Below are 14,349 nucleotides of genomic sequence, written 5' to 3' on the forward strand. Positions count from 1 at the left end.
CAATGGAAAAAAGACAGCCTCTTCAACAAATGGTGTTGGGAAAATTGGACAGCCACATGCAGAAAAATGAAATTGGATCATTTCCTTACACCACACACGAAAATAGACTCAAAATGGATGAAGGATCTCAATGTGAGAAAGGAATCCATCAAAATCCTTGAGGAGAACACAGGCAGCAACCTCTTCGACCTCAGCCGCAGCAACATCTTCCTAGGAACATCGCCAAAGGCAAGGGAAGCAAGGGCAAAAATGAACTATTGGGATTTCATCAAGATCAAAAACTTTTGCACAGCAAAGGAAACAGTTAACAAAACCAAAAGACAACTGACAGAATGCGAGAAGATTCTTGCAAACGACATATCAGATAAAGGGCTAGTGTCCAAAATCTATAAAGAACTTAGCAAACTCAATACCCAAAGAACAAATAATCCAATCAAGAAATGGGCAGAGGACATGAACAGACATTTCTGCAAAGAAGACATCCAGATGGCCAACAGACACATGAAAAAGTGCTCCACATCACTCGGCATCAGGGAAATACAAATCAAAACCACAATGAGATACCACCTCACACCAGTCAGAATGGCTAAAATGAACAAGTCAGGAAATGACAGATGCTGGCGAGGATGCGGAGAAAGGGGAACCCTCCTACACTGTTGGTGGGAATGCAAGCTGGTGCAACCACTCTGGAAAACAGCATGGAGGTTCCTCAAAATGTTGAAAATAGAACTACCCTATGACCCAGCAATTGCACTGCTGGGTATTTACCCTAAAGATACAAACGTAGTGATCCGAAGGGGCACGTGCACCCGAATGTTTATAGCAGCAATGTCTACAATAGCCAAACTATGGAAAGAACCTAGATGTCCATCAACAGACGAATGGATAAAGAAGATGTGGTATATATACACAATGGAATACTATGCAGCCATCAAAAGAAATGAAATCTTGCCTTTTGCGACAACATGGATGGAACTAGAGGGTATCATGCTTAGCGAAATAAGTCAATCGGAGAAAGACAACTATCATATGATCTCCCTGATATGAGGGAGAGGAGATGCAACATGGGGGGTTAAGGGGGTAGGAGAAGAGTAAATGAAACAAGATGGGATTGGGAGGGAGACAAACCATAAGTGACTCTTAATCTCACAAAACAAACTGAGGGTTAATGGGGGGATGGGGGTTGGGGGGGTGGGATTATGGACATTGGGGAGGGTATGTGCTATGGTGAGTGCTGTGAAGTGTGTAAACCTGGCGATTCACAGACCTGTACCCCTGGGGATAAAAAGATATTATATGTTTATGAAAAATAAAATTAAAAAAAATAATAAAAAAATAATTTTTGGCAAAAAAAAAAAAAAGAGAGAGAATGAGAAGACAAGTCACAGACTGGGAGAAAAATTTACAAAATCGGTATCCAATAAAGAATGTTATCCAAAATTTACAAAGAACTCTTAAAACTCAACAATAAGAAAGTGAATAACCTAATTTTAAAATGAGTAAAAGACCTGAACAGACTCCTCACCAAAGAAGACACAGACATAGAGATCTTTTTATAAAATAATAGTCTCCTTTATAATAAAGGAGGCTAGTGTCCCTACACTGGAATGTGGACCCACACTGGGCACCACTTAGGCATCAGTGTAGAATGAAAGGATGGGGAAATCATGCCTTCTGTTTCTTTGCCAAGACTTGGCCTTTGTGAGTTTTCCTAATACAGCATATTGATTAACCCTTGCTATGGCATTTTGGGGAGTTCTTGTCAAACTCTGACGTCGAATGGTAAAGATACAGATAGGCCACATCTTACATGACACGCCCTGATCTTCCTTGAGCACCTGTCTGATGCACTATTTGCTTTAAAAAAAAAAAATCCTCTTCTTCCATTGAATTTACTTGGCATCTTTGTCAAAATCAAGTGGCCATATGAATTTAAAGTATTAACTCACACCATAGGCAAAAATTCCCTCAAAAATTCCGTCAAAATTCCATAGGCAAAAATTCCCTCAAAACATAGGCCTAAATGTAAAGGCTAAAACAATACACCCCTTGGAACAAAACAGGTGAAAATCCTTATGACCTTGGGTTAGATAAAAACATGAGTGATAAAAGAAAAAAATTTAGGGGCACCTGGGTGGCTCAGTGGGTTAAAGCCTCTGCTTTCAGCTCAGGTTATGATCCCAGGGTCCTGGGATCAAGCCCCACATCAGGCTCTTTGCCCAGCGGGGAGCCTGCTTCCTCCTCTCTTTCTCTCTGCCTCTCTGCGTACTTGTGATCTCTGTCAAATAAATAAATAAAATCGTAAAAAAAAATTTAAAGATTTATTTATCAATTTTAGAGAGAGAGCGTACCTGTGAGCAGGGAGAGGGGCATAGGGAAAGAATCTCCAAGTAGACCCCCTACTTCGGGTAAAGCCCAGTGCAGGGCTCAGTGTCACAACCCATGATATCATGACCTCAGCCAAAACCAAGAGCCTACATTTAACTAACTAAGCCACCCAGGCACCCCCAAAGAAAAGAATTTTTAAATGGGATTTCACCAAAATTAAAAATGTTTGTGCTTCAAAAGACACTACTAAGGAAATGAAAAGATAAGTCATAGATTGGACAAAATGCTTTCAAATCATTTATCTGTGGAAATAAATAAAAAGAAATTTCATTTAGGATGGAGTCAGTAGGCCCGCAGGGGGAGGGCTTATGCCAACCACTCATTGTCAATTGCGTACCAAACCAGGAGATGTACCTTGCAAGTAGATACCACTTTACTACCCGAAAAGGCTTTCCTCCTCCCCCAGAAGGAGCCCAACCAAAGAGGCTGTCACAGCTCAATCAATGAAAAGTTACTATCCTTCAAAATGGCATTTCACCCCAATGGACTTTCTGTTAACAGCATCCCAGCTTCCCCTTTTCCTCTATAAAAAAAGCATTCCTATTCTTTGTTTGGTGCACTAGTCTATGGTTCTGTCCTAGCTTGCTTATCTGGGATTGCAATTCTCTGCTTTTCCTGAATAAACCCATTTTTGCTGGTAAAATAACTGGCAGTTTTATTTTGTAGGTTAACTTATCTATTAAAGAACTTGTATCCAGAATATGAAGTACTCCTACAACCCAACAATAAGAATATAAATAACCCAATTTAAAATGTGCAAAATATTTCAATAGATATTTCACCTAAAAGGTACAGGTACATCCAATAAACACATGAAAAGCATCACTAGTCATTAAGGAAATGCAAATCAAAAGCATGATGAAACACCACTTCTCACCCACTAGGACAGCTATAATTTTTAAAAAGGTGTGTAATGATTGGAAATGTCAAGAAACAATGTGGAAAAAAATTGAAACATTCACTCAATACTGGTGGGAAGTGTAGCCATTTTGAAAAAAGTTTGGCACCTTCTTAAGTTAAAGATAAATTTACCGTATGTCTCAGTGATTTCAATCCTACCTATCTACTTGGGAGAAATGAAAACATAGGTCTACACAAACACTTTACATGGGTATTCACAGCAGCTTTATCTGTAATCATCCAAAAAGGGGGAAATCCCAATTATCCACTAACTGGCGAACCAATAAACCAAATATGGTGTATCCATACAATGAAAGAGTATTCAGCCCCTAAATGGAATGAAATGCGGACACACACTACAACAGAGATGAAACTCGGAAGTAGAGTATGCTAAGCAAAATGAACCAGATACAAAAGACCAAATATAGTTTGACTTCAATCATATGATGTCCTGAAAAGGCAAATTCGCAGAGTCAGAAAGGCAGTTGGAAGTTGCCTAGAGCTGAGGAGTGGAAATGAGGAGTGGCCGCTAATGAGCACAAGAGATCTGGGGATGACAGAAATGTTCCAAAGCAAGATTGTGGTGATGGTTACACAAGCCCATAATTTTACTTAAAATGGTTGAATTACACACTTAAAACAAGTGGATTTTATGGCATGTAAATTATATCTCAATAAATTTATTTGGAAATAAAAGAAATGTGATTTTGTGGTCCCCATCTGCCTTGCCCTTCATTTTTTTCTCATTTTCTATAGAATTTATAGTTATTGGTTCCACTCAGAGACTCTAAACCCTTGTTCTATGGGCTCTTAGGCTGAAACCGATTCCCAGAGGGACACTGGCCGAATTCTATCAGCCTCCAACACTCCTGACAGCTAGGGTAGTGAGTACCCTAGTGCTAAACCGGATGGGGGTTGTGTGTGGTTCACTGACAGCATGACTCTAGCAGGCAAAGCTGTATGAAACACATTGGTGGCCCCAGGTAGGGCTCCACAGGTCTCAGCAAGACCGAGGGCCTTTAGCCAGTGCTGACAGCTTCAAAGAACACGCTCCTACAACTCAGGGACTACAGCCAAAGTTCCCTAGGCAAGTGTGTTGGTAGCACAAGGAGTCAAATTTCAAGTGGGAAGAGGAGAATGTCCACAACACAAGGAAAAGAGAAAGAAAGGCCCAGAGGAGGGTGTCAATCTTTGTAGGGCATTTCTCCCAACAACTGAAGAAAACATTCTTCTTGAGTGCATGTCGTGTTTTTGCCAGGACCATAGGCTAGACTTCAAAACAGGTCTCCATAATTATCTAAGAGTCAAAAGCATACAGAGTGTATGTTCTGACCCCAAGTATTAAGTTAGAAATCAATAACAATAGGATATTTAGAAAATTCCCTATTTTAGAAATTAAACAACATATTTTGGGATAACTCATGTATTAAAAAGGAAATCACAGGTAAATTAGAAAACATTTTTACCTGAATGATGATAAAATCCAATACATCAAAATTGTCTGATGTGGCCAACCCAATGCTGAGAGAGACATTTATAGCTTTACATGTCAATAGCCACAAAAGCAAAGGGATAAAATCAATAATCTAAGCTTTAACCCTAAGAACCTTGAAAAGCAAGACTAAATTGAAGCCAAAGGAAATAAAAGGAAGCAGATAAGTAAAAGAAGCTGATGAAAGAGAAAAGGGACAAACAATAGAGAAATACAACTGTTAACTTTTCTGTAATCCACACAGAAAATTTAATTTCATATGTGTTCTATATTTAAATGTATATCTGGAACCATAAAGACTTTAGGAGGAAAAAAAATCAAAGAGCATCTATTGGGACTAAAAATCAGAAAGTCATTGTTTTTGGGGTAGATTTGTGGGGGGAGGTGGGAATTGCCTGGAAAAGGGCAGGAAAGAGCTTTCTCAGGTGAAGGAAATGTTCCATATGTTGTCCTAGGTGGTAGTTACAATGATTATGTAATTGTAAAGGGTCATTGAACTAACACTTAAGATTTGGATGTCTTCATGCATGTAAATCACACCTCAATTTTTTTAAAGTAGGAAAAAAAGCTTATGAGGTTGGTATTTGGACAGCTCTGGAGCTCCCAAAGCATTCACAGCATCCTCTGAGACTCTGCTGAGAGTGGTTTTGTAACCAAGACGTCCATAAGATCCGCTGTGGCCACAACTCCTTATCCAAGCCATAGAGCTAAACGGTTATCACTAGAGAGCTTCCCTTCAGTGTTGTAATCTTCCTCCCCAGCTCCGGAGGTCTCCAAGGAGAAACGAAAATTGAGATTCTGGATATATGGTATTGGAAGGAAAGTCAATGCCCATAGAATTTCACAGGTGACTGAGGCTGCTGCCAGTGCAGATGTCCACACTTTGCAAGACAGTAATATTTCCAGTGACACTCTGAGAGAGGAGCTAATGGAGTACACAGTGGATTTTCTCCCCAAATGTGTTTACTTCACAAGGCAAACTTTCCCATTGTGCTGGCAGATTTCGTCTTTTCATTTAAATCCGCAGGTCTTGGCCTCCCAGACAGCTGGCACTGACTGCTGGATGTCTTGTTGCGAGGAGAACCAAATCTTTATCACACTGTGGCCCTGAAACTTGTTTCCTGTGCCTCAGAGGAATGAGAGATATATTAAAGGTCACTACTCATGGGGGGAGGAGGGAACCTGGAAAAGGCATGAGCAATGAGTATGTGGTAAGAGTTCAAGGTGAAGAGGCTGAGCCAGAAACAAGAGCGGATAAAACTCCAGGCCTGCCTTTGGGAAATAAGGAGACCAGAACCCAGGCTCTTCCAAGTGGCTTCCAACAGTCTAACAGGTTAGTACTTCTTCATTTTCTTTCAACTATTCCTGGGCATGGGAGTTTTGCAAAAATGGAGTGGAGGGAACAAAATAAGCCTATAACCACTTGACTTCTCTTTCTGGCCATCCCAGGGTCACCCTGTAATCTAATCTGCTCACCAGTTTTTCCATTCCTGGAGAGTGCTTCCATTTGACCATGGCTGGGTGGAGCTGTCTTGTGACAGGTGCAGGAGGGTTTCTGGGTCAGAGGATCGTTCGCTTGTTGGCGGAGGAAAAGGAGCTGCAGGAGATCCGGGCACTGGACAAAGTCTTCAGACCAGAACAGCGGGAGGAATTTTCTAGTAAGTGAACTTGAGTTCATGGGTGGGTTGCTCCATCTTAAGCTCTACACAGGGGGTTCTTGTCTAGCTGATCAAGGAAAGTTGTAGCCAAATCAAGGATGATTCCCTGTCCAAAGTCATCAGAAAGGAAATCAGAGGTGGTGTAACGTAAGACATACAGGGCTGTCAGGAGACGGAATCTGACCCTGATCCAGAACTCGAGATCTGGATTACTGCAGACCCGCCACTCTGGCCTCTCGGTCTCTTTTCTTCTCATTTATAAAATCATGTATCTCTCCCTTGTCAACAACCCTAATGTTCTGAAGATTGTGGACTTGGCAATGGCTGTGCAATACCTCCAAAGGACAGGCAAGCGCCATTACCTGGAGACCCTACAAGTAGGTCCCTGCCCCTCTTAATTGCCCTGGTCTTTCTGTGGCTTCATTTAGCATCTCCAGTGAAGGTGAAGCTGAGTGTGTGTGTGTGTGTGTGTGTGTGCGCGCACATGTGTGTGTGACAGGGTGTGGGGAGGAAGGTGGAGAGGACACACAGCGAACAGCATGGGAGAGAGCCAGAGACAAACTGTGAGGCTCCAGAGCGTGGGTTCCTCATGTGTATTCCCTATACATCTCTTCTTCCATTTGTCCCTGCTTATCACCACAAGAAAAGTGACAGCAGCGGGGCACCTGGGTGGCTCAGTGGGTTAAGCCTCTGCTTTCGGCTCAGGTCATGATCTCAGGGTCCTGGGATCGAGCCCCATATCGGGCTCTTTGCTCAGCAGGGAGCCTGCTTCCCTTCCTCTCTCTGCCTGTCTCTCTGCCTGCTTGTGATCTCTGCCTGTCAAATAAATAAATAAAATCTTTAAAAAAAAAAAAAAGTGACAGCAGACTCTGTTCACCGCTCTGCTGCTTTCCCCAGACTGCTGCCCCGGGTGCAAATGCAAACCTAGATTTCTAAAAACTGTTTCACACTGTTTCACCCCCACAAATCCTCAAAACAGCCCTTTGAGGAAGGTAGAAAGGCACTCTCACCCAACAGGATATTGAGGAAATCAAGGTACATGAAGGTAAAGCAACTTGCCCAGGCACTCTGATTAAGGGACTGCAGGGCTCAGAGTAGAGCCTCATCATGGACGTCCCGGTCATATGGCTGTAAGGCTGCCTCTTGGCAAAGGGAGTCTTCAGTCTCTCCCATTTCCCCACTGTGTGTCCCCCAAAGCAACCCCTCCCCTTCCCAGCCCCTGCAGACTGGGTGTCAACATGCAGGCCCAGGGTGCCCGGAAGACCCTACCTCCCCACACGGAACCTCCCACACCCGCAGCCGTCCTCCAGGACTGCACCCTTCACTCTTCTCTTCCTCATTCCTGTGCTCTGAACATCTCACACATCCTATTTCCTCTACCCTTTGCTTCAACGGGACCTCTGATGAACACACATGAACATAACACCATCAGCATCAATTGTTTGCGATCTTTTCGTCTCAGTAATACTCACAGTCCGACAGCCGATGCGGGGAAAGGCTAGGTTCAGCCCAAAAGACGGTTCCCCGGTGTGACCAGTCAGGCTGCGTCCGGGGCGGGCAGGGGCTCTGTACAGATCCCAGTGGAGAATCCTCACAGCGGTCTGTCTACACTAGGCACTGTGCTCCGTGTTCTACCCCTGTCGATTCATTTGCTCCTGGTACCATCCCTGGAGGATAGGTAATGTTATCCTCCTCTTTTTAAAGACAAGAAAGCAGGTACAGAAGGGTGTCTTAGTCTGCTAAGGCTGCTACAAAAAGATACCCCAGGCTGGGTGGCTCAAACCCATTAGATATTTTATTTCTCACAGCTCTGGGGGCAGAAATCCAAGAGCAAAGCAGAGTCATGTTCTGGTGAGAGCTCCCTTCGGGGTTCAGAGCCTGTGTCTTCTTGCTGTAGAGGGCTCTCTCTGGGATCTCTTCTCTATGACCCCCTCATGAGGTCAAACCCTCGAGACCCGGTCTCCTTCAGAGAAGGAGAGAAGGCCCCATCTCCTGACAGCATCACAGAGGCATTAGGATTTCGACACGTGAATTTGGCCGGACACAAACTCTCAGACCATAGCAAAGGCTAACTTGTTCAAGGTCCCCCCAGCTGAAAAATGGCAACGCTGGAACTGAACCCAGAAGGTCTAAGTGCAGTGGCTGTGCTCTTAGCCACTAATTCGTCTAGGAGCTTCTCTCAGGGCCTCCCTACAAGGCAGCCCAGACCGTGTAAGCAAGGGAGAGTTGGGGCTGCGCAGAATGCAGGAATCCTCAGAGCCTTGGGGAGGGCGGGAGCTGCGCCTCTAATACCGACACATCGGCAGCGCCCTCTTCTGGTCTCTCTGCACCCCTGCAAACTAATAGGTTGATCTGAGCCAGCCTGCGGATGTCAGCGGACTGACCAAGGGACGAACCAAGGGAGGAAGGGACGAAGGGAAGAAGGGAGCGGGGCAGGAGGCGGGGAGGCAGAGATGGGGACACAATCAGAGAAAATCCTACTGATTCCCAGAAGCTTTCCCCCTGCCTTTCTCCCCCTTCTGGGCCTTCTTGGAGCTGCCCAACAACGAGAACTTGCCCAGGACGGAGCAAACTTGGCAGAAGTGTAGGGAGAAGCAGATGGTTCTTCCAAGTGGTAACCCAGGAAGGAAATTTCCCTGCACTGGATTTTTCACTCTGAGTTTCTCTCTCACTGTTCTGGGGCTTCCATTGCCTATTTCAGTTAAACTGTCTTATCCTTTAAATACATACATACATAACATACACAGACTTATCCTTAATCTGCCTCAGGGAAAGGAAAAGAGTCCTGCCCTTGGGTGACAGGGGAAAGAGAACCAGGCTTGAAGGCAGGGGACAGGCCTGAGTCTTCCAGGGAACTGTGACTTAGACCTGCCCCTTAACCTGAATCCGCCTCAGTTTCCTTGTCTGTATAGTGGAAATCGGAATACCTTTGTCATGAGATAGCCGTGAAAGAAAAATCAGGACACTGTGGTGGTGTGGGCAAAGCAGAAAGCACAAAATAAGTGGAGGGTATTTATCCAAACTATCCATAGCGCCATGTTTAGTTCACTGGCCAGTGTGAAGTGAGGACGTTACCTGAAGTGCCCCTTCCTGTGGATTTCCAAGGAGCTGATGTCCCTGAGGTTGAATCCACTGCCCTTGGCTCAGTGGCCAGAATGTTAGTCCCTTGGTGGCTGACTTATTTTCGTCACTGATATCTGCTTTAGATGATATCTAACCAGGTTTTGGTTTTTTGTTTGTTTGTTTGTTTGTTTGTTTGTTTGTTTTTTCAGTTAAACCTCTCATTTGGGCCCATCCTAAATTCCCTGTTACTGGCTCCATTATCCTTCTGGTCACCTAAGCAGGAAATACTTGGGTTAACATGGATTCTACCTTTTTCTCTTGGCCTCCCTCCAGTAAGAACCAAGAGCTGGCTGGATAGGTTCTGAGAAGTCGAGCCTGTGTATCCATCCCCTTCCCTGCAGCTGCTGGGGGAGCCCTGGTTCTGTCCTCCTCCTCTGAACTCTGCTGCAGACATTCTCTCGATTTCTTTCTCAATTAATGTCTCCACTTCATGCCCCACACTGACCCATTTCACATACTGCAGCCCGGGTTGGCTGCACCGACCCCAAAACTGTGTTTATGTTTCTCTTCTTGTTTCAAATCCATGTGTGAGTCCTCATTCCCTACAGAATTAAATTCAATTTCTTTCCTCTTATATCCACCCTCCATAATCACCCTAACTCTCCTTTATGAATTTTATGAACTTCCCATGAATCTCTTAAAGAATTTTCATCCCAGCTGTACTTGACTCCTCACTGCATGAATTCCTTCCTTCCCTCCTTCCTTCCTTCCTTTAGAATAAAATGGGTTGGAAACGGATGTTCACTCTTTCCCAATAAATGCTACACATTGACTCATGTGCCTCTGTTTAACTTGTTCCTTCCATGGATTTGTCCCCCATCCCCACCCTTTCCCCCATGTACCTGTCCTTGAAGACCTGGGAAAATGCCACCTTTAACGGGAAACTTCCAGATCCAGAAAACCTTCCAGTGACCTGACTTGTGTTCACACAGAGCTCCAGAGCAAGACCAATTTGATGATGGTGGAAGGAGACATTCTGGATGAGCAGTGCCTGAAGAGAGCTTGCCAGGGCATCTCGGTTGTCATTCACACTGCCTCTGTCATTGACGTCATGAATGTCCTTCACCGAGAGACCATCATGAATGTCAATCTGAAGGGTATGGTATCCCAGGGAGGCTATGGAGTGAGGTGGGTGAATGAGGCTCAGAAAACAGAACAGGAAGGGAGGAGAGGCTCCCATCCCCAAACACCTGCTGAGTCTGCTCCAGCTGCTTTTTCTTATCACTCCTGAGAGATTCAAGGCTGCTATGCTCAGTTTTTTAGAGGAGGAAACTGGGGCTGAGCAAAGTTAAATAACTTGTTCAAGTAGGAAAGCTGGAATTTAAGCCCACACCTATGTGTCTCCAGAGGCCACAAAAGCTCTTTCTACTGAAGCTCCAATCAAGAGTCGACTCCAATCCAACCTTGAACTCTGGCTATCCAACTCTCTTCTGCTTCTCCTGGGCAAGGACCAGACCTCACGAGTGCCTCCCTGGTCATCATATTAGCCTTTCTGTGCCCCTCTGAGTTGGTAGTCACACAGTAAGGCTGAGAGCTAGGAACTCTGTGATAGGAAGGGTCCCCGTGTCCACTATGAGTGAAGGGCCATAGCTCCCGGCCAGTTTCCTTCCAGCAGGACGCCTGTGCGAGATCCCGCAGCCTAATGAGAACATCTAGCTCCTTCCTGCTCACCCCAAAGAAGGATTCATCTCAAGAGACCTGCAAAGCTAGTTCACAGACGTCTGGCAGGGCAGAATTATCCAGGCCTGGCCTTCCCATGGTATCTTCTTAACAATAATAGCTTCCCCATATCCATAAGAGTACTTCTTCAGTTCGCTGCTGGGTCTTTTGTAAAAGGGTCCTTTCTAGCTAGGTGCCCAAAGTACACCCCCCTAGATCCTCATCAGTAAATGGCTGGTGACTCTTTCTGGTTTGCGACTTTCCAATCTACTTTAAAACGAGACACAGTTGTTTAAGGGATTAGCTTAAATCCCTTACTAGTTTCACATGCAAAGTCATCCTTCTGAGCGCTGGAGGCCAGTCCCTCTAGGACCACAGCTCCCCAACCCCCAGTCCCATCTGGTTTTCATGCCCTGCTCTACAAAGTTGGGAGTTGCTTTAGGGTCTCCAGCCTAAAGTAATACAATCTCAAGAAAGACCCTTTCTAATTTCTACTTAGCCATACTTTCACCACTCCCACACTGCAAGGAGGGTGCTAGATTAACCAAGTTTTCCTTTTTAGCCCCTTCTGCTAATTCCTGCTCTCCAGGATTCCCAACAACAGGGGATTTGAAATCCCTGAGAAGTGGTAGAGGTATCAGTTAATTAAAACAAGGTCAGTTCCAGGTTTAAAAGATACTTCAAATAATGGTCATTTCCTTCTCTGCAGGTTGATTAGCCCCACATTTTCTCAGCCTCTAGATCTGATTTTTTTAATGAGTCTGTCTCTCTGGAAAATCAAATTGCACAAATAAAAGAGAGAGAGAGAGAGAGAAATTAAAACGAAACTTTGCAGGGGGGTATACTTAAGGGGAAGGTGCTCTGCTTGACCTCCCTCAGCTAAAGGGATTCTGCAAGATTATCCCATTATAGGTATCAACCACCAGAGGGCACACTCCCCTTCTGGTTCTCCAGCAAGCTCCGCCTAGAAGGCCAATGTCAGGCTCCAGAATGCTAAGTAAAAGGAAGGTTTCTCACCCCCACTTTTCAGACCTGAGTAAAAGGAGTCACAGTCAGAATTAGGAGTGGCCTTTGTATGGAACACTCAATCAGGACTAGATAAAATTCTAGTCCATATTCTGAGTATGGCCTCCTAATTATATTTTATTTAAAATAAACTGTTTTTAACAAGGTGGTAGGGATAAGTGAAAATTTTCTAATGCCTTCACTCAGCAAAACATAAAATGGCAATCCTCTGTCCTTTTCCAAAATTCAAAGTACACACACAGGTCCAGGAAATCCAAAAAAAAACCTAGAATTCATGCTCTCCAGAACCCAAAGTTCGGTTTCTTCTCACTTTTGCCTTTTTGCGTTTTTCCTATGGCTATAGCATGTTCAGATCTTAGCTGGAGATACAGAGGAATGCACTCCTCCTGATCTGCAGTAACCATCTCACTTGGGGGAGGGGGTGGACATGGTCTGCAGCCATGGTAGGCCCTTTGGGTTATTTGTTGACGCTGATGTTGTACTCCCCATGGGCAGGTACTCAGCTCCTGTTGGAAGCCTGTGCCCAGGCTAGCGTGCCGATCTTCATCTATACCAGCACCATTGAGGTGGCTGGCCCCAACTCCTACAGGGAAATCATCCAGAATGGCCACGAAGAAGAGCATCTCGAATCAAGATGGTCTGTTCCATACCCCTACAGCAAAAAGCTTGCAGAGAAGGCGGTGCTAGCTGCTAATGGGTGGGCCCTTAAAAATGGTGGCACCTTGCACACCTGTGCCTTAAGGCCCATGTATATATATGGGGAAGGAAGTGCATTCCTTTATGACTGTATATACAAGGCCCTGAGGAACGATGGGGTCCTGACACATCAGAGCAAGTTCTCCATCGCCAACCCTGTCTATGTTGGCAATGTGGCCTGGGCTCACATTCTGGCCTTGAGGGCCCTAAGGGACCCCAAGAAAGCCCCAAGCGTCCAAGGACAGTTCTATTACATCTCTGATGACACACCTCACCAAAGCTATGATGACTTCAACTACACTTTGAGCAAGGAATGGGGCTTCTCCCTTGATTCCAGAATGAGCCTTCCCCTATGTCTGAAGTACTGGCTTGCCTTCCTACTGGAAATAGTGAGCTTTCTGCTCCGTCCAATTTACAAATATCCACCCTCCTTCAACCGCCACACAGTGACATTGTTAAATAGTGTATTTACCTTCTCCTATAAGAAAGCTCAGCGGGATCTGGGGTATAAGCCGCTCTTCAGCTGGGAGGAAGCCAAGCAGAAAACCATGGAGTGGATTGGTTCCCTGGTGAAACAGCACAAAGAGACCCTAAAAACAAAGACTCACTGATCTGGGGGTGACAAGTAGATACAGAGATTGTTGGGAGACGTCTATCGAGCTCTCTCCCTCTGGCTTCATACAGGAAGAAACAAGTCCACAGGCCCAGGTCCTACTGTCTCCCTTTTACAAGATGGCTGCCTTACTGTTTTCCTCCTACCACCGGAAACCTTCCTAGTCCCTGGCCCAACAGGAAGCTTTCTGTCCTGCCCACACTGCAGAGGACAGACAGTGAGATTTGCTGTAGCTGCTCATACGAAAGCCTCCACTCCTGGCTCTGAGCTATTCGGGCCTCTTCCGTGTAGAATGTTGCCTATTAGTTCCATTTCCTTTGTTACATGCAAAGTATTTCTTATCTTTTACAAATTCCTAGTCCCACGCACAGCTCAGTGGAAAGAGTAATAAATGTTTTAATGCCTAATCTGGAAGACGCTGTGGTTGACGTGAATACATACCTTCCTCCTTCCCCCTCCATCTCTAGGGATCATTATCTCCTATTTAGAAAAGCAGCATGGAATGGAGGTGGGCAGAAGGGTTGCGGGGGGCGGGGATTAAGATCAACGAAGTATTTGCTGTGTTTCAGGCAAATATCACTTCATTTAACCCTCTCTAGAAACCTCTGAGAGGTTTAGAAACCTTACTAAGGTTTCTAGTAAGGTTTAGAAAGTAGTAAGTTCTTCCAGTAAGGTCTAGAAACCTTACTGCCTTTTATGGCTAAGGAAACTTGATCATCAGATACCACTCACTAACTGCTAAGTGACCAGGACATTTAGACTGACTAGAAAGCCCCTATCTGTCCACTGAATCT

General features: G+C 44.9%; 1 protein-coding gene across 1 annotated transcript; it reads left to right on the forward strand.

Moving 5' to 3' along the window:
- The first annotated feature begins 6,011 nt into the window (after positions 1-6,011).
- Positions 6,012-13,960, forward strand: LOC111143436 (3 beta-hydroxysteroid dehydrogenase/Delta 5-->4-isomerase). The gene is made up of 4 exons (XM_022497177.1): positions 6,012-6,113; positions 6,230-6,438; positions 10,494-10,658; positions 12,742-13,960. The coding sequence occupies exons 2-4, from the start codon at positions 6,294-6,296 to the stop codon at positions 13,551-13,553; spliced, it is 1,122 nt and encodes a 373-aa protein (XP_022352885.1). The 5' UTR covers positions 6,012-6,113; positions 6,230-6,293; the 3' UTR covers positions 13,554-13,960.
- The last annotated feature ends 389 nt before the right edge of the window (positions 13,961-14,349 follow it).

This window comes from Enhydra lutris, unplaced genomic scaffold, assembly GCF_002288905.1.
Source record: "Enhydra lutris kenyoni isolate GAN:26980312 unplaced genomic scaffold, ASM228890v2 scaffoldscaffold9, whole genome shotgun sequence".
Taxonomy (NCBI): domain Eukaryota; kingdom Metazoa; phylum Chordata; class Mammalia; order Carnivora; family Mustelidae; genus Enhydra; species Enhydra lutris.